The 27,691-nt window shown below is 40.2% G+C and overlaps 1 protein-coding gene across 1 annotated transcript; it reads left to right on the forward strand.

Moving 5' to 3' along the window:
- MGAT4D (MGAT4 family member D) lies at positions 1-27,226 on the forward strand (the record flags this gene model as incomplete). Its single annotated transcript, XM_079770772.1, is given in 12 exon segments — positions 1-94; positions 8,443-8,601; positions 11,104-11,244; positions 12,808-12,941; positions 15,740-15,786; positions 17,689-17,802; positions 18,137-18,212; positions 21,294-21,408; positions 23,163-23,293; positions 25,584-25,691; positions 27,157-27,200; positions 27,202-27,226. Coding segments are annotated over 12 exon segments (1,188 nt in total).
- Positions 27,227-27,691: the final 465 nt, after the last annotated feature.

Below are 27,691 nucleotides of genomic sequence, written 5' to 3' on the forward strand. Positions count from 1 at the left end.
ATGAGGGCCAAGCAAGTGAACTTGCTGATGGCGCTCATCGCGGTCATGCTCTTCAGCTTCTCCTGTTTCTGCATCTCCAGGATGACTCAGACCAGTAAGCGGAGGGTGGCGTCTCCCGCCAACTGTCTTCCTTCGGGGCTGCTGGATTGCTGGGTCAGAGAGAAGGGGGTGGGGTGACATAGGGACCTGGCGGGGCCACCTGCTCTCCTAATAGGGGCTTCACAGATGTAGCCCCCACGCCCTGGTCCTGCCAGCGGTTGAGCTGTAACGGACACCCGGGTCTATCCGCGTGGCTTCGGCCGCCGCTGGGCACGCGCGCTAACGCACTGGCCGGCAGGGCCTCGGGCTCTGGCCTCTGCGTGTGCCTTCTCCCACGTAGGTTCAAGGACCCGATCTGTGTCCGCCTGCCCCCACCCCCACCCCATTATTTCCAGAAACGTGGATGTCTGACTCCAAGAACTCCTCTCACACAGCCAGCATCTTTCCTCTTTTTGTTCCACGTTTTTGAGCCACACTTCAGGGCTCCCTCAGTATATTCTGGGAAGCTGAGACGGGGTGAGATGGTAGAGACATCACCAACAATTTAGAGTACTGGTTTGGAATCTGACCAATCTGGCTCACATTACCACGTTGAAACACGCCAAGGTTTTAATTTATTGTTGTCCATGGAGTTCCCAATGTAGCAAATAAAAATGGAGGTTGCCCAGTTAACTTTGAATTTCAGATAAACAGTGAGTAACTTGTTAATATAAAAATTGCATGGAATACATTGATACTAAAAAATTGTTTATCTGCAGTTCAAATTTAACTCTGGTTTCCTGTATTTTATCTTTTAACTCTAGGCCATAGTGTAACATTTTCACATTTATACAGTTAAAGTTTGAACTGAAGACTTAGGGATTCTGCAAACATATTAACCCAGCCTTCCAAGACTGTCCTTGGGTTGTTTTAGGTTAAAATTTCATTCTTTTTATACTCATTTATGACTCAGGGTGCACACTAAGTAATCTTGGTGGTAGAGTCAAGGATAAAGTTGGGAAGTGGCTTTAGTCCTCTAGTTAATGTTTATGTCCTCTAATTAATGTTAAAATTATGTTTTAGTCCCTTAATTAATACTAAATTTAGTCACATACCCACAATACCAACATTGTATGCCATTTGTGTAAAGATTAAAAATGTATATTAATTTATATGATTTATACTACTAATCTTTAATCATTTTATACTCTTTCCCTCTTTATTTTCTATAAAGACCATTATCCAAATGTGTCTTTTATTTATTTTGGAACAATACACAATGAGTTCTTTTATTAACCAAAAAAAATAAGTAATTACTCATAATTAGAAAGCAAAATGTAAACTTCTTTTGATAGTAATTTTGGAAGAGATTGGCAACCTCATAGGACACTTCAATACAATTAACATTCTTTTACTGAAAATGTAGACTTTTTGAGATATGTAGTGTTTTTGAAAATACAACCATTTTGGTGTGTTTTCTAGTTATGACCAGGAAAAACAAATTTGGTTTCTCAAAGTGTTTATATTCCCATCATTCATATGTCCAACTTCAGAAAATGAGATCTTGAGAACACACTTTTTTTTTTTAAACCTCACCTGAGGATTTGTTTATTAATTTTAGAGAGAGGAAGAGAAAGAGAGAGTGAGGTGAGAGAGAGAGAAACATCAATGTAACAAGAGAAACATTGATCAGTTGCCTCCTCCCCATCTACGTGGGGGACCATATATAATCACCAAGGTATCTGACCTTGTGGGAATGTACCTATGTGCCTACAACATACCCTGCAGCAGGACTGGTGAGGTGAGAGCTCCCTGGTGTGGTCAGCAGAGTCCAGGATCCAAGGGCTAGTGGGCTCTTCACTATTCCTTCCTCCGTTGGCCTGTGCACCTCGAGGATAATTCCATTTTGACAATTCCATTATACTTAGTTGTTCAAATATATGCTTCTTTCCCAATGATATGTTCCTTGCAAGCCCGATTGTTAGTTAATTTAGAGTAGGAACCTGACTTTATCCATGTTTTGTTTACCTATCACAGCACAGTGAGTGGCACATGATACCTATTCAATGGGAGGAAGAATGAATAGCTCAGCATGCTTCTCCTTACTGGAGGTATTTAGTGAATGAAATAAGGTGGAAAAGTTAGGTCATAGCCACATTGTATAGAACCTTGTATACTAAGGCAAATTCATTTGGATTTTATTCGGCTAGCATTTAGGGAACCTTTTAAAGTCTTTGGGCAGGGTTTCCAGAAGATTAACTGTGGATTGGAGGTGAGAGACCAATTAAAAGGCAATTATAATAATTGTGCAGGGAGAGGCAATAAAGACCTGAACTCTATAGTAAAGTCAATGATGAGAAAGATGAAACTATTAAAGGTCTATTAACAGTACTTCTTAAATTTTAGCACAAATCTCAGTCTCCTGTGAATCATTAAAATGCAGCTTCAGGAGGTCCTGGGTGAGGCCTGAGATACATGTCTAACAGGCTCACAGCTGGTATCACCGATCTGTGCTGTGCAGTCTGGTAGCTCCTCTTTATTTCTTCTGGCCCCTTGCTGTGAGACGCGAAGGTCAGTGGTTCTCAGGACCTCACCTAGTTTATGGGTGGAAGTCACATCGGCCCATTGCACATGTGGGCTGATGTTTCTTTTCACAATTTTACCACAATTGACTCAAAACATCAAATTATCATTTATTTCAAACTTTGCAAGAAAGGTAGTTTTATAACAGTCCATCCTCACAAAGTACCTCAGTGAATATGCAAGTACTATAAATATTTTAAATAGAATACTGATGAGTTGAATTATCAGGTCAGAATGAACGAGAAGCAGATCCAAGCCTAGAGATTGTGTCCTTTAACATCTCTGTATGTTTCTGCAAATACTACTCCTCCAGAGAAAACGCTTTCTTTTCATGTTTACTAAATTGATCCCTCAGGGACTGACTCACCTTGGCCCAGATATGTTGCATCACCTGTGTTATATCAACTCCAAACACATGATCCCTTTTACAAAGAGAATATTACCTGGGAGCCCCAGTAACAGGGTTATACTGGTTACACTATGTCCCTGTTTAAACTTGTGAGCATCCCCAAGTAGTATCCACTATATGGATATGCAAGATTTATTGGGGTAGTTGCAGTTCTTTTGATGAAGCATGGTTCTGTTTTAGAACCTCTTAAATCAATTTCAATGTCGGCAAGTTCATCCTATCTAATAAAAGAGTAATATGCAAATCGACCGTACCTCCACTACACCCACAAACCATGTCCTCAAGCCACGCCCACAAGCCAATCAGGAGTGAATATGCAAACTAACCCAACCAAGATGGCTGCGGCCACAGAGAGCAGGATTGAGGCTTGGGTTTCCCTGGCAATGGAGGAAGCCAAGCTTTCCACATGCCCTTGCCCGCCTAGGCCTCCACTCAATGCTACAAAGTTTCAATGATAGAAGATAAATATATCCCAACAAAAATGGTGGCAGCCACCGAGCTGGAGAGAGCAGGAGGCTAGGGTTGCCCCCAGCGATGGAGGAAGCCAAGCTTCTGCAGCCCTGGCTGACCTAGGCCTCCACTCCAGGCTACAAAGTTTCAATTATAGAAGATAAATAAATCCCAACAAAAATGGCTGCCGCCAAGGAGCGAGCAGAAGGCTTGGCTCCGCTCCAGGCTACAAAGTTTCAATTGTAGAAGATAAATAAATCCCAGATAGCAGGGCCTCTGCTTGGGTCGCTGGGGGGCATGGCCAGCCTGAAAAGCATCACAGGCCCCTAGCCCAGGCAGCCCCATGCCCCAAAGGAATCCCCACCCTGATCCGGGACACCCTTCAGGGCAAACCAGCTGGTCCCCACCCATGCACCAGGCCTCTATCCTATCTAATAAAAGAGTAATATGCAGATTGACCATCACTCCAACTCACAAGATGGCTGCCCCCATGTGGTCAAAGATCCTGCTCCCATGTGGACACAAGATGGCCACCCCAAGATGGCCAGGAGGGGATGGCAGTTGGGAGGGACCCGGCCTGCAAGGGAGGGCAGTTGTGGGTGATCAGGCCAGCAGGGGAGGGCAGTTAGGGGTGACCAGGCTGGCAGAGGAGGGAAGTTGGGGCTGACTGGGCCTGCAGGGAAGGGCAGTTTGGGGGGACCCAGGCCTGCAGGGGAGAGCAGTTGGGGAGGACCAGGACTGCAGGGGAGGGCAGTTAGGGGTGACCAGGCCTGCAGGGGAGGGAAGTTAGGGGCAAACAGGCTGGCAGGGGAGTGGTTAGAGGGTTATCAGGCTGACAAGCAGAAGTGGTTAGGGGCAATCAGGAAGGCAGGCAGGCGAGCAGTTGGGAGCCAGCAGTCCTGGATTGTGAGAGGGATGTCCAACTGCTTGTTTAGGCCCAATCCCACTGGGCCCAGATTGGAGAGGGTGCAGGCTGGGTTGAGGGACACCTCCCCCGTCCCCCCCCCGGCCCCCCCGCTGTGCATGAATTTTGTGTACCAGGCCTCTAGTTCTTTAGATAATGCTCCCTGCTGGATTTCAAAGACTGAATTCTCTGCCCAAGGCTAAGGCTAGTGTGAGCCAAGGCAGGGATGAAATAAGACTGGCCGTGTTCTTTTTTTTTTTTTTTTTTTAACTTTTCACTCAGAGCACATTTTTATTTTATTTTTTCTTAATCTTTATTGTTCAGATTATTACAATTGTTCCTCTTTTCCACCCCCATAGTTCCCCTCCACCCAGTTTCCACCCCCACCCTTTGCCCTTATCCCCCCCACCCCACTGTCCTCATCCATAGGTGTACGATTTTTGTCCAGTCTCTTCCTGCACCCCCACATCACTTTCCCCCGAGAATTGTCAGTCCACTCTCTTTCTATGCCCCTGATTCTATTATATTCACCAGTTTATTCTGTTCATCAGATTTTTTATTCACTTGGTTTTTAGATTCACTTGTTGATAGATATGTATTTGTGGTTCATAATTTTTATCTTTACCTTTTTCTTCTTCTTCCTTTTCTTAAAGAATACCTTTCAGCATTTCATATAATACTGGTTGGGCGGTGATGAACTCCTTTAGCTTTTTCTTATCTGTGAAGCTCTTTATCTGACGTTCAATTCTGAATGATAGCTTTGCTGGGTAGAGTAATCTTGGTTGTAGGTTCTTGCTATTCTTCACTTTGAATATTTCTTGCCACTCCTGTCTGGCATAGTTTTTGTTGAGAAATCAGCTGACAGTCGTATGGGTGTTCCCGTGTAGGTAACTAACTGTTTTTCTCTTGCTGCTTTTAATATTCTCTCTTTGTCTTTTGCTCTTGGCATTTTATTTATGACTAGAGGCCCAGTACACAAAATTTGTGCATGGGGATGTGTGTCCCTCAGCCCAGGCTGCACCCTCTCCAATCTGGGACCCCTCGAGGGATGTCCGACTGCCCGTTTAGGCCCGATCCCGGGAGGATCGGGCCTAAACGGGCAGTCAGACATCCCTCTAACAATCCAGGATTGCTGGCTCCCAACTGCTCGCGTGCCTGCCTTTCTGATTGCCCCTAACCACTTTTGCCTGCCAGCCTGATCACCCCCTAACCACTCCCCTGCCAGCCTGATTGATGCCTAACTGCTCCCCTGCCAGCCTGATTGCCCCTAACTGCCCTCCCCTGCAGGCCTGGTCACCCCTAACTGCCCTCCCCTGCAGGCCTGGTCACCCCTAACTGCCCTCCCCTGCAGGCTTGATCGCCCACAACTGCCCTTCCCTGCTGGCCTGATCCCTCCCAACTGCCCTCCCCTGTTGGCCATCTTGTGGTGGCCATCTTGTGTCCACATGGGGGCAGCCATCTTAAGTGTTGGAGTGATGGTCAATTTGCATATTACTCTTTTATTAGATAGGATATGTCTTGGTGTGGTCCTCTTTGGATTCCTTTTGTTTGGGGTTCTGTGCGCTTCCTGGACTTGTAAGTCTATTTCTTTCACCAGGTGGGGGAAGTTTTCTGTCATTATTTCTTCAAATAGGTTTTCAGTATCTTGCTCTCTCTCTTCTTCTGGCACCCCCATAATTTGTATGTTGGTACACTTAAAGTTGTCCCAGAGGCTCCTTACACTATCTTTAACTTTTTGATTTCTTTTTTCTTTTTGCTTTTCCAGTTGGGTGTTTTTTGCTTCTTCGTATTTCAAATCTTTGACTTCATTCTTGTGATCCTCTAGTCTGCTGTTGGATCTCTGTATATTATTTCTTATTTCAGTCAGTGTATGCTTAATTTCTAGTTGGTCCTTTTTCATATCCTTGAGGGTCTCACTAAATTTATCGGTGGTTTATATAGAAAATTCTTGAAAAACCTTATAACCGTGGTTTTAAACTCTATATCCAGTCATTTGCTTTCCTCCATTTCTTTCATTTGTGATCTGTTTCTTTTTCTCTGCATTTTGGCTGCCTCCCTGAGTTGATAGAGTGGCTTTGTGTGCTAGGTGTCCTATAGGGCCCAGTGGCTCAGCCTCCCAAGTTACCTGAGGTGGACACTCTTGGTGCACCCCTTTGTGGGCTGTATGCATTGTCTTGTTGTAGTTAAGCCTTGATTGTTGTTGGTATCACTGGGAGGAATTGACCTCCAGGCCAATTGGCTGTGAGGATCAGTTGTGTCTATGATGGGAGAACTTCTGTGCTAGAGACACCCTTATGAGGCAAGACTTGCTTCAATGGGGCTTTGGTGCTCACTGAGTCTGCCCCCTGAGTTTGTCGCTTATGGATATCTGGATGGCCCTACTCTGACCCCTGGGTACACTGGCTCTTGGATCTCCAAGGACGTGCTAATTTAGCCTCTGCCTGAGGCTATCCAGTAGGAGCTACAGAGAGATCTACAAAGATTCCTCTTCTTTGTTTGGGTTTTGGAGGTGCCCAGATGAGGCCCAGCTGTGAAGCAATGCAAGCTGCTGTGGGGCCTTGGGCCTTCTTTTGGATGTTCTGGGTTTCTCTGAATCAGCAGTTTGTTAGGTAAATTTAGATTTCAAAGGACCAGGCCATTCATATGCAAAAACCTCTGCTCACAGCTTGAATGGGGCAGAGTCTCAGGGCGGAGCAAACAGCAATGGCTTCCCATCAGCCTGGCCCTAAGAGGCCCCCATGTCTCAGTGTCCCTTGGTAATTGCTGCAAGCACCTCTGAGAGAAAGCCGCCCTAGAGTTCTGCCCGCTGCCAGACAATCCAGTTCTCCCCACTCCCCCCGCATGAGTCTGGGTCCCCAGAGTCTCACCCGGAACTGGAGTTCAGGGCAGTCGGAAGCTTGTGTCTCCCTCCGGATTGAAAAAGCCAGCTGTGTACTCAGTTGCCAGCCCTCTCTGTGCGCGCGCCTCCGTACCTCTGCTCTTTACTTCTGCAGCTCCTCTGAGTCTCAGTGTGCTTTTCTCTTCCCTTCTAGTTGTAGAATTTCCACTTAGCCAGCCTTCCTGTGGTTCTGGATGATGTTCGTTTTGTCTTTTAGTTGTAGTTTTGAAGTTGTTGTGCAAGGCAGCAATTTCAGGTGTTTACCTATGCCGCCATCTTGGTTTCTCCTGGGCTGTATTCTTTCACTATATTGTCTTGCTCAGTTTTATAAGTGCCTCAAGATTTTTGCTCTCAAACCTATAATACCAGCCTTAATCTTTCCCTTGAACATCAAAATCATACAGCCAAATGTTTGCCTTGTGTTCGGAAGCCTCATAAGCATCACAATGGCTTTAATGACATTAAATATTCTTTTTCATAGCTGCATGGTATTCAATTGATAAATGAATAAAGAATAGTCCACCAAAAATGATTATTAGACATTTGTCAAAGCATTTTTTTAATGTGCTTTGCCACGTGGTCTGCATGCATTATTGAATTTCATTTTCACAACAACTGTGAGGCAGGGATTCTGATATATCCATTTACACGTGAAGAACAGAGGCTAGCAAAAAGTAAACAGCTTGCTCAAGCCACACAAATATTAAGTGGCAAAACTGAGATTCAATCATATGTGATTTAAGAGCCATCAGACTATTAAAAGGATATTTGGTAATTTATTTAGCATATTTCCATTGTTAGGTACTTAGGTTGTTTCTGATTTTTTTACAATGATAAATAATGCTGCCCATGTTGAACATCCTTAGAGCCAAATCTGTACATTATTCCTGGTCATTTTCTTTAGATAAATTCATAGAAGTGAATTTTCTGGCTCAATTGTTTTTTTCCCCCTCTTAATTACAATCTGATACAGGCACCTTCCAGATAGTGCTGTGTTTAATATTTCATTCTCTTTTTCTGTCTTTTATGTACATATATATACCATATGTATATAGCACTATATATACACATATACACACATTTAGTGCTAGATATATAGCTATAGAGAAGCATATATTTTATATTTTTGTTATATATTATGAAAATTATATGATACCATTGCTACATATATAAACATATACATATGTGTTTTCTATGCAGGTAATCAATTAATAAATTGTAGAAACCATATTTTGGAGTTTAAGGAAAATTTTCTACGTTTACAAAACAAAACTGAAAGCAATCGCCAAGAACTGATAGAAACCTTGAGTAAAATGAAGTATGACAACAGACAGAGTGGAGATGTATCCGTAAACTTAGGTTTGTGTTGCTTTTGTTTTTGTGCATGGTGGTTTGTTTGTTTTATGTTTTGTGTTTGGAAATTTACATTTTATGCTTCCTGATTTTAGGACATTTCTCCCCAGTAAATATAATTAAATCAGTTCTTGCTCTTTTATTGTCAGACATGGGAAATCACGTAAGAGACACCACTGCCTCTCATCTCTTTCTGGAAGGTGGTCTTTCTGTGTTTCCCATCTCTGTGAATTGCACCAGCATCCATGATGCATCCAGTAGACGCAGCCAGAAACCTGAGCATCATCTCTGACTGCTGCCTCTCCCTCCTGCATACTTACTTTCCTGTCAGTCAGTGAGCAACCCCATTGATTCATAATCCCATATACCTCACAAATCTGTCCATATCTTTCCATCACCGTCTTTACTATCCTAGTCAGGCCACCTTCGTGCTTCATCTAAATGTCTGCTAACATACTCTTATTTTTTCTCTCTCTCTCTAGTCTTGTCCCCATCTACCTATCCTCACTGCAGCCAAAGTGAAGACTGCACTGTCTTGTATATCACCCTTCAGTGGTTCCCCTTTTCTTCAGGATATAAAGTCCTGCCACATGCCTCCCTCTTTGTAGTCAAATACTCCCTCCCCACACCCCCCACCATGCCCCACTCTTAACGCCTGGAAACCACTGATTGGTTCTCTGTTCCTGTAGTTTTCCATTTTCCCCGAATGCCATGCAAATGGAATCACACAGATAACCCTCTGAGACTGGTTATTACTTAGTGTAGATTCATCCAAGTGTTCTGTGACCAGTTGTTTGCTGCTTTGTTATTGCTGAGTAGCATTCCATTGTATGGAAGCACAATGGATAGTTTGTTTCACCAGCTGAGGGGCATTTGGGTTGGTTTCAGGTTTTGGGGTGATTACAAATACCTATTGCTATAAGCACTCATGTACAGGTGTTTTGTTTGAATTTTCATTTCTTTAGGATAAATATCTAGACTTCGTGGGCATATGGTAAGTACATGAGTAACTTTGTAAGAAACTGCCAAACTGTTTTAAAAGTGGCTGTACCATTTTGCATTCCCTGCAGCAATTATATGAGAGTTCCAGTTCCTCCCATTTATTATGGCCATTCTAATATCATGGCATCTCATAGTTTTAAGTTGCATTTCTGTCTAGTGTGATGATGTTGAACATTTTTATGTGCTTATTTTTCTTCCATCTTCTTTGTAATATGTCTGATCAAATCTTTTGCACATTAAAAAAATGGGTGGTTTGTTTTCTTGTTGAGTTTTGAGAGTTTTTTTTTAAATATATATTTATTGATTTCATAGAGGAAGGGAGAGGGAGAGAAAGAGATAGAAATATCAATGATGAGAGAGAATCATTGATTGATTGCCTCCTGCACACCCCCAACTGGGGATCGAGCCCGCAACCTGGGAATGTGCCCTTGACCAGAATCGAACCTGGGACCCTTCAGTCCACAGTCTGACACACTCTATCCATTGAGCCAAACCAGCTAGAGCTGAAAGGTATTTTTTGTTGTTGTTTTGTTTTGTTTTTTTAAAAAAATACATTTTATTGATTTTTTTTACAGAGAGGAAGGGAGAGGCATAGAGAGTCAGAAACATCGATGAGAGAAAAACATCAATCAGCTGCCTCTTGCATACTCCCCACTGGGGACGTGCCCGCAACCAAGGTACATGCCCTTGACCAGAATCGAACCTGGGACCCTTAGTCCGCAGGCCGACGCTCTGTCCACTGAGCCAAACCAGTTAGGCAAGAGGTATTTTTAATATATCCTGGATACATATCAAATGAATATGTGATTAAGAAATATTTTTTCCCAGTCTGTGGCTTGTCTTTTCATTCTCCTAATGTGTCCTTCAGAAAGCAACCATTTTCAATTTAGATGAAATTCAGTTTATCAATTTTTTATGTATTATGCATTTATGTATCTAAGAACTCTTTAAGAGTCATGGGAATTTTATTTTATGTGTGTTTTTTTATTTTATAGTTTCAGATTTTACATTTTAGGTCTATAAAACCTTAGAGTTTATTTTTATAAATGGTGTGAAGAATAGGTTAAGGTTCAGTCTTTTTTCTGTGGATGTCCAAGTGTCCTGGCACCATTTGTCAAAAGGTGTCCATTCTGCACTGAACTACCTTCATATCTTTAAAAAAAGCCAATCTACCATATTTGTGTGGGTCTCTTTCTGTATCTCTATAGATACAATAGAGAATTTGTATTGGTCTGTGTATCTATTTTTTTTCTGTAATACCACAATGCCTTAATTAACATATATATTATGAATTAAAATTAGGTAGTGTGAGTCCTCCATCTTTGTTCTTCTTTTTCAGAATTGTAGAGGCAAATTCAAATGAATGGTCATTGTAGCTCATAGTGATAGATTTAACTTAAATACAGGAAGCCCTTACTTAACATCATCTATAGGTTCTGCAGCTGCAAGGTAGATGATATCTAAGGAAACCATGAACTCAGAAGCCCTATTTTTTCTCTATTTTAGGTGAGAAGGGAGTGAATACATTGGATAAGAATAAAACAGTGTCTAATAATACATTTGAAGTCTTAAAGTTCTTTCTCCCTCATCTGAGGAAAGTAGACAGAATTTATCCTGATGTAATCATCAGCAAAAAGAAAGAAGGCGGTAAGAAAATTAGAATGGGAAAATCAAATACAGATATTCTGATCTTTGGGAACATGCCTTTAAGTTTTAAAATGTAATCCATTGAAATGATGCTCAGTTTGATACTTAGATCACCAGCCTATCTGGCATTAATTTGGATAACCAGAAATCAGTATATTGTCTGGCAGAAAAAAAAAGTTTTAATAAATATTTGGAGACTTGAATTTAAAGCCAGGTTTAATACAGATGCTTTGAATATAACTCAAGTATATGTTAATTATCTGCTCAGCACTTGATAACTCTTTTTCTCCCTTGGTTTGATAAATCTATTCCCATCTGATTATCTCCACATTTCCCCATCTTTATGGGGACCGAGGTCTGAAAGGCTTTACAGCAGTGACCCTTGAGCTAAACCTTGAAGATTGAGTTCAAGCTCACCAGATAACAGAAGTGGAGAAAAGGGACGTTAGACCAACACTCAGAAACTTGCCTTTCTCACACACCTCATTCATTCCAATGAGTGCGTCCCTCTGTGCCAGGGGTCAGCAAACCACAGCCCCAAGGTTGACCCTACCCATTTTAAGAGTGGTTTTGTGGGACCATAGGCATGTTCATCGCTTACTTGCTGTCTGTAGCTGCTTTGAGCATAGAATCTTGGTATCTATTTAGGATGGCATGGGTCTGTTCTGCCAGTGCTTTGGCCATTATTGGGCAATAAAAGTCACGTAGAGACATGGATTTATCCCATCAAATCAGTTGGAAATTACCTCATGTACTGTTTTCACAGATGACATTATTTAGAGTATTTTTGCTATGTGGGGTTCTAGTGTCTCCTTAGGAAGAAGAGTAGAGAACCAGCCAATGCCTTTCATACCCAGTTAGAGGACACGATAATAAATGGGGAGTGAACAGCTTTCTTTTCCACTGTACTGAAATTATCTTGGTGTCTCTTTAATGCATTTCCTAACCATCCACTGCAAATTGGAATTTCCTTAAGCAGAAAATGAAATCCTATATAATAAAAGCCTAATATGCTAAGTGTCCAGTTGTCTGTTCAACCAAAGTGTAATAGGCTAATGATATGCTAAAGCTGCTCAACCGCTTGCTATGACGTGCACTGACCACCAGGGGGTAGGCGCTCTAATTGGTAGGTTAGCTTGCTGCTGGGGTCCAGCCAATTGGGACTGAGCGAGATGGGCCAGGCACGCCCTGGAGCCCTCCCACGGCCCCTGCCAGGCTGGCCAACCTCCTGCATCCCTCCCTGGCCCTGATTATGCACCAGTGGGGTCCCTCGGCCTGGCCTGCACCCTCTTGCAATCCGGGACCCCTCAGGGGATGTCGGTTTTGGCCGATCCTGCTGGCCAGGCCGAGGGACCCCACTGGTGCACGAATTTGTGCACCGGGCCTCTAGTATATTATAAAAACTAACAGCTTTTGGTTGGGATTACTTCTGTAATAAAATTTCAAGCACTATTTTTATGACAACACAATTAACCCAAACATAGAAGTAAGCATAGACATTAATGCTAAATTATATTTTTCTCTGTGGTTTGAAATGGTGATGCTATGCTCGGGTGTCTGCAGTGTCTTTTGCACTTGGCATTTCCACTGTTAAGAGACGAAATCATAGTTACCTGAAGCAAACGCTGACCTCGCTTGTTTCCAGGATGACGCTTTCGGAGGAGAAGGACTCTGTAGTGATCGTCTCTATTGCAGATGTACGTATGAAGGCCAACCAGCTCCTTGCTCCCAGCCAGCAGTCTCCATGCTAATCACTGTATCATTTCAAAATTTCCCCTCAAATTTCAAAAAGCAATTCACAGATGCCTTTTTTACATAGCAGACAATGTATTTAATACTTTTTTGACACCACCAAGAAAGAATTAAATATGTCAATCTAAAAAGTTTATTTAAATATTACATTTCCATGTGGAGAAATAAGATTACATTATTAAATATGTAACTAGGCCCGGCCGGCATGGCTCAGTGATTGAGCATCGACCTATGAACGAGGAAGTCATGGTTTGATTTCCAGTCAGGGCACATGCCTAGGATGTGGGCTTGATCCCCAGTGTGGAGTGTGTAGGAGACAGCAGATTGATGACTCTCTCTCATTGTTGATATTTCATCTCTCTTTCCCTCCCTCCTCTCCCTTCCTCCCTGAAATCAATAAAAATACATTTTAAAAAATGTAACTAGGGGCCTTACATACTATATGGTACAGAGTTATATTTACAAACAGAACATTAAAAGTGATGTTATAGTAATAAAACCTGCCCAGTAAAAGGTTAGTATAGGAATCAAGAGATAATTTATATTAAATAATAACTACCACTAATTGGGGGACTCCTTTCTATATCTGAAGGATTGTAGACAATTTTTATATACATTATTTATAACCTGCATTACATCTCTGTAAAGGAGGTAGTACTATCCTGATTGTACAGATGAAGAAAGAAGTTTATGAAAGTAATTTGCCTATTTATTAATAGAGCAGATTCATCTCTCTAATGGCCCCAAAGTTTTCTATCTTGTAGTGCTATATAAGTACTGTATAAATGTTAACACTATATATAAGGCCTTTGGGAGGGGAATTTGGCAACATGTATCAGATTTAAAATGTGTATATCTTTTGTCTCAGAAATCTCAATTCTGGGAAGTTATCTTAAGGAGATAGCCAGGCAAGAATTTCAAAATGATAAAATATGACACACTAGTACCGTAGCTGAGAGAACACAGACTCTGGATCTAAATTGCCAGCTTCAAATGCCAGCTTCTCCGTTTCCTGGCTGGTGAACTTGAACCAATTACTTCTCTGTGCTTCACTTTTCTTATCTGTAAAATAGTGATGATAATGTTACTTTAATCACACATAATTGTTTTGGCAATTAAATTAGCTAAAATATTTAAAGTATTTCAAATGCTGTGTGGCATGTAGTAAGTGTTCAATAAGTAATTATTTCAAGGATTTTTAGTGCTAAACACCAAAATATTATAAACAATCAAAATGTCAATAAGAGACTGGTTGAATATTCATGTCTACACTGCAGTGATCTGTAACCATTGAAAGAATGAATATCATATTCCCTGACATAAAACCATGTCTAAATCATATTGTTGAGTAAAAAAAGTTGTAAAGCATCCTGTTTAACATACCCTCTGTGCAAAATGTGATAGAAAGAAGGAAGATAATACAGATTGATGAAATGTATAAAGAGAAAAAGAATGAGCAAATCTTAGAATGATATAAATAATGGTTTACATTTAAAAATTAGTAGTCATATACAAAAACTATATATAAATATCAGCTTATATTTACATATAAGTATCAAATATAATAATGGTTATCTCTGGATGGTGGGAGTTGTTGTCCTTTATTCTTTTCTCTATTATTTGCATTTCCTATAATAAATGTGTCTTTGAAGGCAGAAAAACTCTAAACAAAACAAGCAACAGAAGCACTATTGGGGAAATATAAATAAAAGATTAAACAATCTTTCTCTCCAAATTTAATTTCTTAATATTGGAAGCATATACTTAATCTCTGAAGTGTTTTGTCACTTTTTTTGTGTTACATATTACAAGCTTTGTTCATTTGCTGCTGACACAATGTACATCTGCCTAAAATATATTGACCAATAAAATACGGGGGACAAATTTTAAAATGGAATATATAATGCTTAAGAATTACAACTTTAGCACTATGTTTAAAGTAGAATATGTTTCAGTGTGTAACAATAACTAGAGATGCAATTTATGGCTGTCTTAAGAACCTTAAGTACTATAATAGAGTTATTTGCATCATGACATATATTTTTAACAAACAACCTAACTATATACATTCAGAATTGCCTTTCAGAAAATTCAGATTTGACAATGGAATGGTCATTATTCATAATATTTTCAGAATTTTATATTGGGAATGCTTGTAGACCCTGCGGCTACATCTTGTAAATGCCATTTATTATGTAAAAAAAAATCATTTGGGGGAATAAACCACCAAAAGCTATTTACAAATAAGTCTGTCATCTAATCTAAGCATGATACTCAATAAAGAGTAGGTACACAAAGTTTGTCAATAGAAGAAAATTTGAGAGTTTAGCTGATTAATACTGTCTGGAAAAAAGTGAAATAATTTCCAAGTAAGCTTATTGTCATATAATATTTATAAAATGAAGATATCTTCAAAAAAGAGCAATTCTTTGAAATAAGCCATCTGATATTTACGGCAAAACTGGCTTAGATGCATAGCTTTTGTATACCACAAATTTTTAAGTGTAAATAACAGTAGTGATATTTCATATTGTGACAAAAGGAGAATGACATATTTTCATATTCAAGTCAGATCTTTTAGTCACATGTATATTTTAAATTCTTTTATAGAAAGTGAAAACACTAGAGATGATTAGGAAACAATGGCATTCCACACATAAACTAGGTTTATATGTAGCAAACATGTATTAATAGAAGTATGGGGCATGCTTAGTTTCATTAAAATATTTTTTCTCATTTTTAGAGTAATGAAGAGTATTCAAAATCTGTTGTTGACATGATTACAAAAAAGTAAGTACTGTTGGATACATTTTTAACTGGCTGTTCTTTCATTTTTCTATCCTGTTTTTTTCTGTCCAATCATTTTACTAGTGACTAGAGGCCCAGTGCATGAAATTCGTGCATGGTGGGGGGGAGGTCCCCTCAGCCCAGCCTGCGCCCTCTCCAATCTGGGACCCCTCAGGGAATGTCCAACTGCAGGTTAAGGCCTGATCCCGAAGACATCCCTCTCACAATCGGGGACTGCTGGTTCTTAACTGCTCACTTGCCTGCCTGCCTGATTGCCCCTAAATTCCCCCTGTCAGCCTGGTTGCCCCCCAACTGCCCCCCCACTGGCCTGGTTGCCCCTTACTGCCTCCCCCCCCCTCAGCCTGATCACCCCCAACTTCCCTCCTGCCACCTGGTCACCCCCAACTGCCCCCCCCCCCCACACACACACACACACTAGCTTGGTCATCCCCAACTGCCCCATGCAGCCTGCTGTTCATTCATTTGGTCGTCCCTCACTAACCCCCCTGCCGGCCTGGTCACCCCTCGCAGCCTGCTGTTCGGTTGTTTGGTCGTCCCTCACTAACCCCCCTGCCAGCCTTGTTGCCCCATGCAGCCTGCTGTTTGGTCATCCGTCTGGTTGTTTTGTTTGTGATGGCACCTGGCTTTTTATATATTAGGATCATATTCGTTTTAATGTGTATCTGTGCTCTATAGTTCTATCTCAGCTGTGATGAAGTATCCTATATAATAAAAGCTTAATATGCTAAGTGTCTGGTTGTCCAGTTGGCCATTCAACCAATGAAAGCGTAATATGCTAATGATATGCTAAGGCCGCTCAATCGCTCGCTATGACGTGCACTGACTACCAGGGGGCAGACGCTACGACCAGTAGGTTAGCTTGCTGCTGGGGCCCGGCCGATTGGGACTCGCCGACCATCACCAGGGCAGGACATGCTCTGGAGTCCTCCCACGGTCCCTCCCTGACTGGCCAACCTCCCACGTCCTTCCTCGGCCCCAATTCTGCACTGGTGGGGGGGTCCCTCGGCCTGGCCTGCGCCCTCTTGCAATCCAGGCTGAGGGACCCCCCCCAGTGCATGAATTTCGTGCACCAGGCCTCTAGTAGCTTATAATTTTCCTCCATTGTGTAGGTTATCTACCTATTAAATTCCATATTTTTCATGTTATTATTGTTATAATATCTATTCTCCATGAAATCCATTGTCTCTGTGAGAAGCCTACTGGCTTATCTTTAAAGAACATTCTCATGTTTTTTACTGTATGAAGCTACTTGCTTCTGCTTACCGTCTCCTGCTGTATGCAGCCCAGGAGATGAAAACACTGATGAACCAATATGAAACTATCAAGCAAGATGCTGTAGAATGGACCCAGCCTTCCAAATCTCTATGTTCCAGTGGGTGATGAAACGCAAAAACCAAATCACAAGAGGCTACTATTATTATGGTGTTTGGGGAGGGCAATATGAAAATATATAGAGTAGAGAGTATTTTACATTATCCGAAAATATCAAGAACCACTTTCTTGAGAAGGTAACAATTGGGCTAAGTCTAAGGGTGTAAGTAGATATTCTTCAAGCAGACAAAAGGAGGAAGGGAATGCCTGGCAGATAGAATTGCCTGGGAGGCAGAAAGGCCAAAAGGGGAGCATGTAGATTTTTGGAAATATAAATACATCCTGGAACGTGCATTTTGTGTATTTTAATTTTTTTGATATGCCTCTCTCTGATTTATAAAAGAAATACTTTGGCTAAAGAGTATTAGTTTTATGATATTGATATGTATCAACCTGTGAAATAATTCAAATAAAAATATTATGTGGACATGTATAAGAAAATTCCTCTTAAGTATTTGTTATTTTGATATATCAAATATTCAATTACAAACCTCCATTTACTTCTATTGATAGATTCAAAAGGCAAGTGAAGTCTGGATCCTTAGAGGTCATTTCAATACCTGCCTTTTTTTATCCAGATGTGTTACATGCCATGCAATCAACTGAGGATTTACAAACACTAGAGAGGTATGAAATTTAGAAAATTGTAGCCTTAAGTAACTAACTTCATTTGATGAAATGTTGGAATCAGCATCTAATAGATCCTATTTCAAACGCAGCCAGCTCCTATTGACTTTCAAGAGCTATGTGGATCACTTCCCAACTCTGTATTCAGTGACATCAGTTGGTAACATGAAATCAGGAGCATTTACACCACAGAAATGGGCAAAAGCTACAAATCAGGGCTGACCCCCTGTCCCACATAGAGAGACAGTTGTTTTATGTTTTTAATTTCCAAAGTGTGTCTATAAGCAAAATTAAATAATGACAAATATTAACAGATTTTATTACTTATTTTTAGTTGGCGAATGAAACAAGTTTTGGATTTTTGTTTTTTGATGCTGTATGCCCAACCCAAGGCCATGTATTATCTACAGGTATGACCTTGATATAAATATAAAGTGGAAGCTCTCTCTCTCTCTTTTGATTCCTTCCTTCTTCATTGTATTCCTCCACCTTCCTTTATACTCATAAAATAGAAAATACTCATATTAAAATACCACAAGGAAGCTTAAAATTGATTATATATTAGTCTTCTTTCTGGGTTCACTATTAACAGAAGAAAATATAGTTACCTGAAGCAAAATGAAAATAGTTTATCTAGAAAAAAAGAAAAGAAATTGTACTGCCTACATTTGTCTGCCTATAAATTTATTGGTTTAAATAAACATAATTTGAGTACTTGTTATATGTTGGACAGTGTATATGCTTATCCCTGCTATCCTACATAGCTTCAGATTTTATGGGTAATACTAGTGGCCCAGTGCATGAAATTTGTGCACATTAAAAGGGGATTAATTAAAGGAAATATTTTATTTATTTTTATTTTTAAATATATTTTATTGATTTTTTACAGAGAGGAAGGGAGAGGGATAGAAAGCTAGAAACATCGATCAGCTGCCTCCTGCACACCCCCTACTGGGGATGTGCCCGCAACCAAGGCACATGCCCTTGACCGGAATCAAACCTGGGACCCTTCAGTCTGTAGGCCGATGCTCTATCCACTGAGCCAAACCGGTTTTGGAGAGGAAATATTTTAATATTGCTATTTGCCCTTTCTCTATAACAGAAGTGTCAGAGATGAAAGAAAATTAGTAAAATGTATATGAAAATCGTCCTCCTGTCAGAGTCTGGAGCACGCCATGGGACCCAGAGTCAAGTTCTCACCCACCCATGTGCGCCTCAAAATCACATGAGACCCAGACCCAGCCAGGCCCCCACCATTGGGCTAGATCCAGACCTGGCTGGTCCCACCCTTGTCAAGCCCCGCCGGTTGTGGGGGGGTGCAACCTCAGGTCCCCTGGCAGGCGGGGCGGGGGGCGCGGCCTGAGGTCCCCCAGCCTGGGCCGGGGTGGGGGGCACGCCTTGAGGTCCCCCGTCAAACCCCACCGGACGGGGGACGCAGCCTCAGGTTCCCTGGCCCGGTGCCAGGAGGGGAGTGCAGCCTCAGGTCCTCTGTCAAGCCCCACCAGGAGGAGGGCACACCCTCAAGTCCCCTGTCAAGTCCTGCTGGGCGGGGGGCATGGCCTGAGGTCCCCCATCAAGCCCTGTCAGGTGGGTGGCACAGCCTGAGGTCCCCTGTCAAGCCCTATGGGGGCGGGGTTGGGGCGCAGCCTCAGGTCCCTGCTGATTGCTCGTTAAAGCTCTTTACGGAAACTCGGCCTCTGCTGTGGGTGCAGTCATCTTGTGTTACGGAAAGCCTCACCTTCATGTGGGCGCCGCCATCTTTGTGGCAGTGACAGTCAATTTACATATTCCCTCTTTATTATATAAGACTAGAGGCCCAGTGCATGATCGAATCATGCACGTTTAGGGGGGGAGCTGGGTGCCTATCCACTGGTGCACCAGGCCTTTCAGAAGCCTCCGGCGTGGTGGAGGCTTCTGAAAGGCCTGGTGCCTGAGGGGACAGGCACCCAGCTCCCCCGCTTTTGATGGTCCGCGGTGGGATGTGAGCTCGCTGCCCCAGAGGCCCCTTCTGTGCCGCAGCACAGCCATGGCACAGACGCTGAGCTCGAGCCGCTGTTGGCGACGCGAGCTCAGCAACCCGCCGGCCCAATCGGCCCCCCCGGCCCCCCCGAGTCCCGCCCCCCCGTGCCTCCTGGCCAATCGCGGGCATAGCGAAGGTACGGTCAATTTGCATATTTGTCTATTATTAGGTAGGACTAGAGGCCCAGTGCATGGATTCATGCACAGGTGGGGTCCCTCGGCCTGGCCTGTGGGGATCGGGCCCAATCTGCTCTCTAACATCCCCCAAGGGGTCCTGGATTGCGAGAGGGTGCAGGCCAGGCCAAGGGACCCCACTGGTGCACGATCCAGGCTGGGGAGGGACCATGAAGGGCTCTAGGGCATTTCCTGCCTATCTTGCCCAGTCCCGATCGGCCAGACCCCAGCAGCAAGCTAACCTACTGGTTGGAGTGTCTGCCCCCTGGTGGTCAGTGCACTGGTCAGTGATTGGTAGAATGGTCAAACGGTCAGAAACTTAGCATATTAGGCTTTTATTATATAGGATAGTTATATAGTGCCTATGCTGTATTTATGAAGTAAATCAATTACCTATAGTTTGTACCCCCTGCGTTCCTGCATATTGTTAAATAGTAATGTTATGTTTCCCTCCAGTAAGTGTATCCTCACTACATGAGACACTGTGCAGTTGTGAGAAGAGTTTGAAGAATGTCATTAAAGAACAGAGTTAGAAAAAGGCCTGAAGAAAGGTCTTCTCTTTTATTGGAAGAAAATAAAAAATCCTTTTTGATTCCTAGTTAGTAACAATGGAATTGAAACATGACATCCAGCCAGTGTACCCTTAGAAACAACACAACTCTATTTTGTGCTCTGGTAATGTGCCTGAGGACTTCCACATTCTTCTGCTAAGTCATTTAGGAGACCCTCTGAGTCTGGAGATTATGCATAATATGTATTAAATTTAAAAAGAGCCAGGCTGGTATGACTCGGTGGTTGACCGTCAACTTATGAACTAGGAGGTTATGGTTCGATTTCGGTCAGGGCACATGCCCAGGTTTTGGCTCAATCTCCAGTAGGAGGTGTGCAGGAGGCAGCTGATCAAGGATTCTCATCATTGATATTTCTATTTCTCTATCTCTTCCTCTTTGAAATCAATAAAAATATATTAAATTTAAAAAGAAAAATCTAGTTTCTATCCTCCCCATTGAGAACTATTTTGAGGTTTACTGTCAATCCTCCAAAGAAAATTTAGAGTGAATGAATGTTACATGTTAGCATTCAGGAAAGAAAGAGATAATCCCTGGTCTTAGAATCAGAAAATGAAAATTGACTAACAGTAAATATCCTCAGTGAACTGAACTATAAATAAAATTATTACCTCATAAAAACATTTTTCAGTGTAGTCTATTGAAAGTATTTTCAATTTTCAAGCTAATATAAATTATTCAATGGAAGCACCAAAGGTACTAATGCCTTTTTGTGTTTTGTTTTCCCAGCTAGAAGATGACATCATAGCTAAAAAGATGTACTTTACAAAAATCACAGATTTTGTACATAGTATCACTTCAAATAATTGGTTTTATATTGAGTTTTCAGTTCTTGGATTCATAGGTAAGCAATGAGTCGATTTTGTGGGCTCCAGCTTTTTAGCATGATAACCTTAATAGTTCTTAAGAACTTATCAAAAAGTTTGTTACTAAATGAAAAGGAATAGCATGATTTCTACAAAAATACAATTACTTGACTAGTAAAATCAGATTCAAGGATCTGAATTTCAGAAAATGTATTTTTAAAACAATTTTTTTTTCTGGATGGGAAATGTAAATAAGCTGATTGACATACATGCATATGTCAAAAACATCATACAAAAACGTTAAGATAGCACCCCTTGTTAAATGCTTGCTGTGTGTCTGCCACTCAGGTTAGCTCAGTGACTAAGATGAACTTCTCTCAATTTTACATAGAAAAAGACATGCAAAAAGCAGTTGCAGAGAAAAGAATTTTAACTTAGGACTATTGTACTGTGAAGTTCCTGTAATTCCCGTATTCCAAAAGTGACATACTATAAAAAAAGAAGTATATGCGTTATATTCACCAAGAAAAGTTCCTAAAATTGTGCTCATGATGAGATTTTTTAATTTTACAATTTTCTGTGGACTTTTCCTTTCCTTCCTCCCTTCCATTCTTTTTTTAAATTTGGCTCTGACGGCAGCAGGTTGAAGTACCACGCTCTCTTTGTGGTGCGTGTTTTCATTGCTCAGGCAGGGGCCCTCTCTTATTTTATTCTTTTGTTTTATGCCCGATTCCTACTCCCACTTCCTCCCACCCCTCCAATAGATTTTCACTCTAATATGTGCAAAATATCATATAGGCACACATATACCCATGTAAAATATTTGGTGTTGATCATGTTTGTACCTGTTTAAAACTGACATAAGTGGCCAAGTGATAAACCTCTCCCTGTTCCTTACATTTTTGTCCTCAAAACCAGATGTTAAAACTGTCAGCATGTTGCTTTACGTTCGTTTAGTTCATTGCTTCTTACTGCTGGATAAGTGCTACCTAACACTCCATTTGGCTCATCCATTCCCGGAGTGGTGGACCTTGATGGTCTGCAACTCTGCCACCACAAAGAAATGAAGTGACATATATGTCCCCTGGAGTGGGATCACTGAGGGCAAATTAGCTGGGTCTCTACGTACCACCAGGTTGCCTCGCATATTGGCTGAACAGTGTATATGCCCATAAGCCGTGAGGTGAGCGCCTGCTTCCCCATATGCTTGATAGCATTTGATTTTCCCCAGCAAAAAAAAATTTTTTTGATGTTGGGCAGAGTATAAAGCATTTCTCGGGTTGCTAGTAAAATCCATCTGTTCTTCATATACTTACTTGACCACTTACTTTCTTTCCCAAAGTTTCTATAGAGTGGTATGGAATCCAATCTTAAGGCCCTGAAGGTTTTTGCTCAGCTTTGGTTAAAATAAGAAGAAAATTAGGTATCAGTAATACCTGATGAGAAGCTTGCAGAGAAAATAATTTTGTTGACATATTATTCTGAGAATTTTAAATTCTTTTTATCTTTCTCAGCAAAGTCAGGTATGAGAATGATAGAGAATATTCACTTTCTGTTCACCACAAGGGAACATTGAACAAGGAGCATGCTGTATGTGATGCTGAAGTCTTCTTTAAGATTAACTTTACAAAGTCTTTTTAAAGTCATAACAATTCTTTAGCTGATATTTACCAAAAATATGAGCTTGCTAAATAGGATTTTACAATATACTAACAAAGATAGGGAAAACATAAATATTAAATCAACTATTTCCATCAGTAAATCACTTGCTTTGGTTACTTTTTCTCCATAGGAAAGCTATTTAAATCTGAGAACTTAACTGACTTCATACAGTTTTTTTTAATGTTCTACAAAGATAAACCTATAGACTGGCTTTTGGGGGACATTTTTAAGGTGAAGATGTGTAACCCAGGAGAAACTTTTGTGAGTATGTTTTTATTTTGTAAATACCAAGTATTTTAGAATAATACTATCTGTCTAATACAATTACCTAAAATTTGTTTACCAAACCAAAGCTGATGAGTGCATCAGTTTTTTAACTTCCAATATTCTAAATTTTTATTGACACTTCTACCTACTAAATGAAGTACTGAGAGGTCAAAGTGCAGTGAGAAGTGCAAACAATGGGACACAAAAAGTGAAGAAACAGAAAAAAGGCAATAAAATGGTAAGCCTAAATCCAGCCATGTCAGTATTTACTCCAAATATAAACAGCCAAGGTGTACCAACTAAGAGACAGTTTATCAGAATGGATTAAAAAATCGTATGCAATTAATTGCTGTCTGTACTCAATTTAGATAGGTTAAAAGTAAAAGATGAAAAAAGAGCCCTAGCCAGTTTGGCTCAGTGGATAGAGCGTCGGCCTGCGGACTTAAGGGTCCTGGGTTCGATTCACTTCAAGGACACATGCCTGGGTTGCAGGCTTGATCCCCAGTAGAGGGCGTGCAGGAGGCAGCTGATCAATGATTCTTTCTCATCATTGATGTTTTTATCTCTCTCTCCCTGGATCTCTGAAATCAATAAAGATATATTTTTTAAAAAGATGGGAAAGATGTTCTATGTAGACACTAATAAAAGGAAATCTGTAGTAGCTATATTAATATCAAAGTAGATTTCAAAGCAAAAGAAAAATTGCCCAGGGATCAAGAAAGATACTATATATTGATAAAAGAGTCAAGATGATATAGCAATCCTAAAAGTGTATGCATCTTACAAAAGAGCCTCAAAATATATGAAGCAAAAGATGACAGAACTGGAAGGAGAGATTAGACCAAATGTCAGTATTGAGTAGAAATGCATTTCAGTAAGCCTGCAATATTAAAAATTACTATGTATTTAAACTGGAGATGTATTTTAATGAATTTTCTATAAATACAGTATACAAAATAATTTTCAGGAAGCGATCAGAATAATTTCAAATGTTTGTTTTTAATAGGAGTGATGCCACGGTAATCTTATTTTTATTTTTAAGGAGACTATCCAAATCTCTTTTCATTAACCAAAATATTGGCTCTGTTTTAATCCTACACTTTCTACTATTTAAAAAAAAATGAGATGGTATAATTTAGTGTAGGAATTAATGAATATGGGAAGAGAAAGAATAATGTAGTCTGAGGGAAATAGGAAGGTAGGAAAACACCAAAAACTTCATTTATGTTTTGAATAAAGAGAAAGGGCAAGGAAAATTATACAGTATCTCCCCCTTATTTGTGGTTTTAATTTTCACGGTTTTAGTTATCCAAGGTCAACCACAGTCTAAAAATATTAAATGGAAAATTCCAAAAATAACCAATTCATAAGTTTTAAATTGCACACCGTTCTGAGTAGTGTGATGAAATCTTGCGCTGTCCAGATTCGTCCCACCCAGGATGGCACCAGCCCTTTGTCCAGCATCTCCACCTTGTATATACTTCCTTCCCATTAGTCACTTAGGAGTCAGCTCAGTTATCAGACCCACTTTCATAGTATTGTGTTCAGTTAATCCTTATTTTACTTAATAATGCTACATTCGCATAACTTTTATTCCAGTATGTTTTTATAATTGTTCTATTTTATTAGTTATTGTTGTTCATCCCTTACTGTGCCTAATTTAGAAATTAAACTTTATCAGAGGTATGCATGTATAAGAATAAACATAGTATATATAGGGTTTAGTACTATTTGTGGTTTCAGGCATCCACTGGAAGTCATGCAGATAGGGCGGGGGGTGGGGGGGAGGGAGATACTGTACTTGGTACAACAATAGCCTGGTTTTCTAAGATAGAGTTCATGAAAATACTTGCTTTAATTAAAGCCCTTTTGTATTTCAACTCTTTTGTTCTATCATTCCTGTGAAGAAAAAGCTAAGAATTAAATGTTCTGTTAAAATTTTAAAATTTTAATATAGGCTGATGGCTAAAGCATAATAAAGATATTTCTATCAGTAAATGCAATAAAAAGGAGTATTTGAGGCCCAGCTGATGTGGGTCAGTGGTTGAGCATCGACCTATGAACCAGGAGGTCATGGTTCCATTCCTGATTAGGGCGCAGGCTCGGGTTGTGGGCTGGATCCCCAGTAGGGGGTGTGCAGGAGGCAGCTGATCAATGAATCTCTCTCATCATTGATGTTTCTCTCTCTCCCTCTCCCTTCCTCTTTCTGAAATCAATAAAATCATATTTTTAAAAAAGAGTATGTGAGTTTTAAGCAAAGATTATTGTTTCACTTTTTCCCCAGGAGAAATGTGTAGAACGAAATAAGCAAATTCGTATTCGATATAAACCTTCCCTTTTCCAGCATGTGGGAATACAGTCATCATATCGTGGAACTGAACAATATTTGAAAGTAAGATTTTGAAATGGTAATTGAAAAAGAAATATTTTTTCATGAACTTATAAACTATTATTTAGAAAAGAAGAGATCAGAACATGAGCGAGACTGTAAAATATGGTTATTTAGATACAATTCATCTTATGCCAGACTGTATATTGTGAAGACCAATCATCTTTTCAAGACCCAAGTTATCTATCATGGTTGGAAAATTCAGCCTATGTAAACGTCTTTGCCTCACTGTTTCCAGCTGTGCAATTTAAAGAGTAAGACTAAAAAAGTGTTTTGAAAATCATAAAGTTAACTATTTTATTATCTTTAATTAAATAATATTAAAAATTATATAAGAATATTTCAAAATAAAATGCTCCTGCTATTAAATTCAAAATGTATTTTCATTCTTATTTCAGGCCACTATTTACCAGATAAACAAAAATTCAGCAGTTTGGTTTTTAGTCATTTTTAAATTTTCCTTCATTTTTGGAAACAATTTGTAATTGACTTCAGCATCTTGGTGGGGTAGAAGAAGCAAAGACTTCAGAGTCAAAACACTGCGTTTTTAGTTATGGTGCCTACATACACGGTATTGAGCAAGGCCTACCGCTCCTGTGAGCTCTCTTCACGTATAAACAAGGAGTTTAAATGAGATGATCCTTCAGATTTCTTCTGTCTTTGAAATACTATTGACATGTCTGCACACAACAAAGCGAATGGTGGCTTTAATCCTTAGTTGAATTGAAAGAAAGGCACATCTGTATCCTCCCATCATTTCACCAATTATTTATGACCTTCTTTCCACCTTCTCTTTCTTTGTGTATTTATTATATGGTGCCTGGGACAGTGCCTGGAGCACAGTGTAAACTCAGTAAATGTTAGCTATTAGCTATCAGGCAAGGTGGAATTCAAGATACAAAGTGTTGGTTAAACAAGACAACAAGTGTCTGGAATAATGAAAATTTAACTGTTATAAATCTTTATGTAAAAAGCAATACCATCAAAATACATGAAACATAGCCATAGATGATGCAGAAAGAAATTAGTCTATGCCATTCTATTTGTTGGTGCTATTATAATGGGATATTTTTCTTCCATTATATATATATTAGAGGCCCGATCCACGAAATTCATGTAAGGGGCTCGGCCCTCACAGCCCCGCCTGCCTGGGCCGGCCCTCGCAGCCCTGGCTTCGTCCTGAAGCTCATCCAGATGGTGGTTCTGCTCTTCGGTCTAATTAGCATATTAGCTCTTTATTATATAGGATTTTTCTTGCTGAGTAAGATATTTTAATCTTACCTTTGTAAATTCACAACAGATTCAGTAGAATGTACATCTAATCACTAATTTTTTGATGTTATAATCTTAGTTTTTTCTTTTTTTATCTTCCATACCACATAAATAGGAATATGTAACAGCTTAATGCTATGTCAAAGTGATTATATTTAAATTATTTTTTAATTTCTAACAGGATATCTACTATTAGGAGTTACATAATTCTAACACCTTTTATAATGATCAGAATTCTTTGGAAAAAATGGCATAACAAGGATTAGACTATTTCCCAACCTTCTTCATAGTGGATAAGCGACTATGTCATATTTTTAAAAAGTTAAACCTTCAATTATAAACTAGTAAGTATAAAAATGATACACTGTATAAATATATAGAATATTATAAGATATTAATCATATTTTATATTCTTCTGTGTATTAAAGTTTTGTACATATAACTTTTTTTAAATATATATTTTACTGATTTTTTACAGAGAGGAAGGGAGAGAGATAGAGAGTTAGAAACATCAATGAGAGAGAAACATTGATCAGCTGCCTCCTGCACGCCCCCCACTGGGGATGTGCCCGCAACCAAGGTACATGCCCTTGACCGGAATCGAACCTGGGACCTCTCAGTCCTTAGGCCAACGCTCTATCCACTGAGCCAAACTGGTTAGGGCTGTACATATAACTTTAAAAAAATATTTTTAAATTTATGTCAGAGAGGAAGGGAGAGAGAGAGAGAGA

The sequence above is a fragment of the Cnephaeus nilssonii genome, assembly GCF_951640355.1.
Source record: "Cnephaeus nilssonii genome assembly, chromosome: 5".
In the NCBI taxonomy this organism is placed as follows: domain Eukaryota; kingdom Metazoa; phylum Chordata; class Mammalia; order Chiroptera; family Vespertilionidae; genus Cnephaeus; species Cnephaeus nilssonii.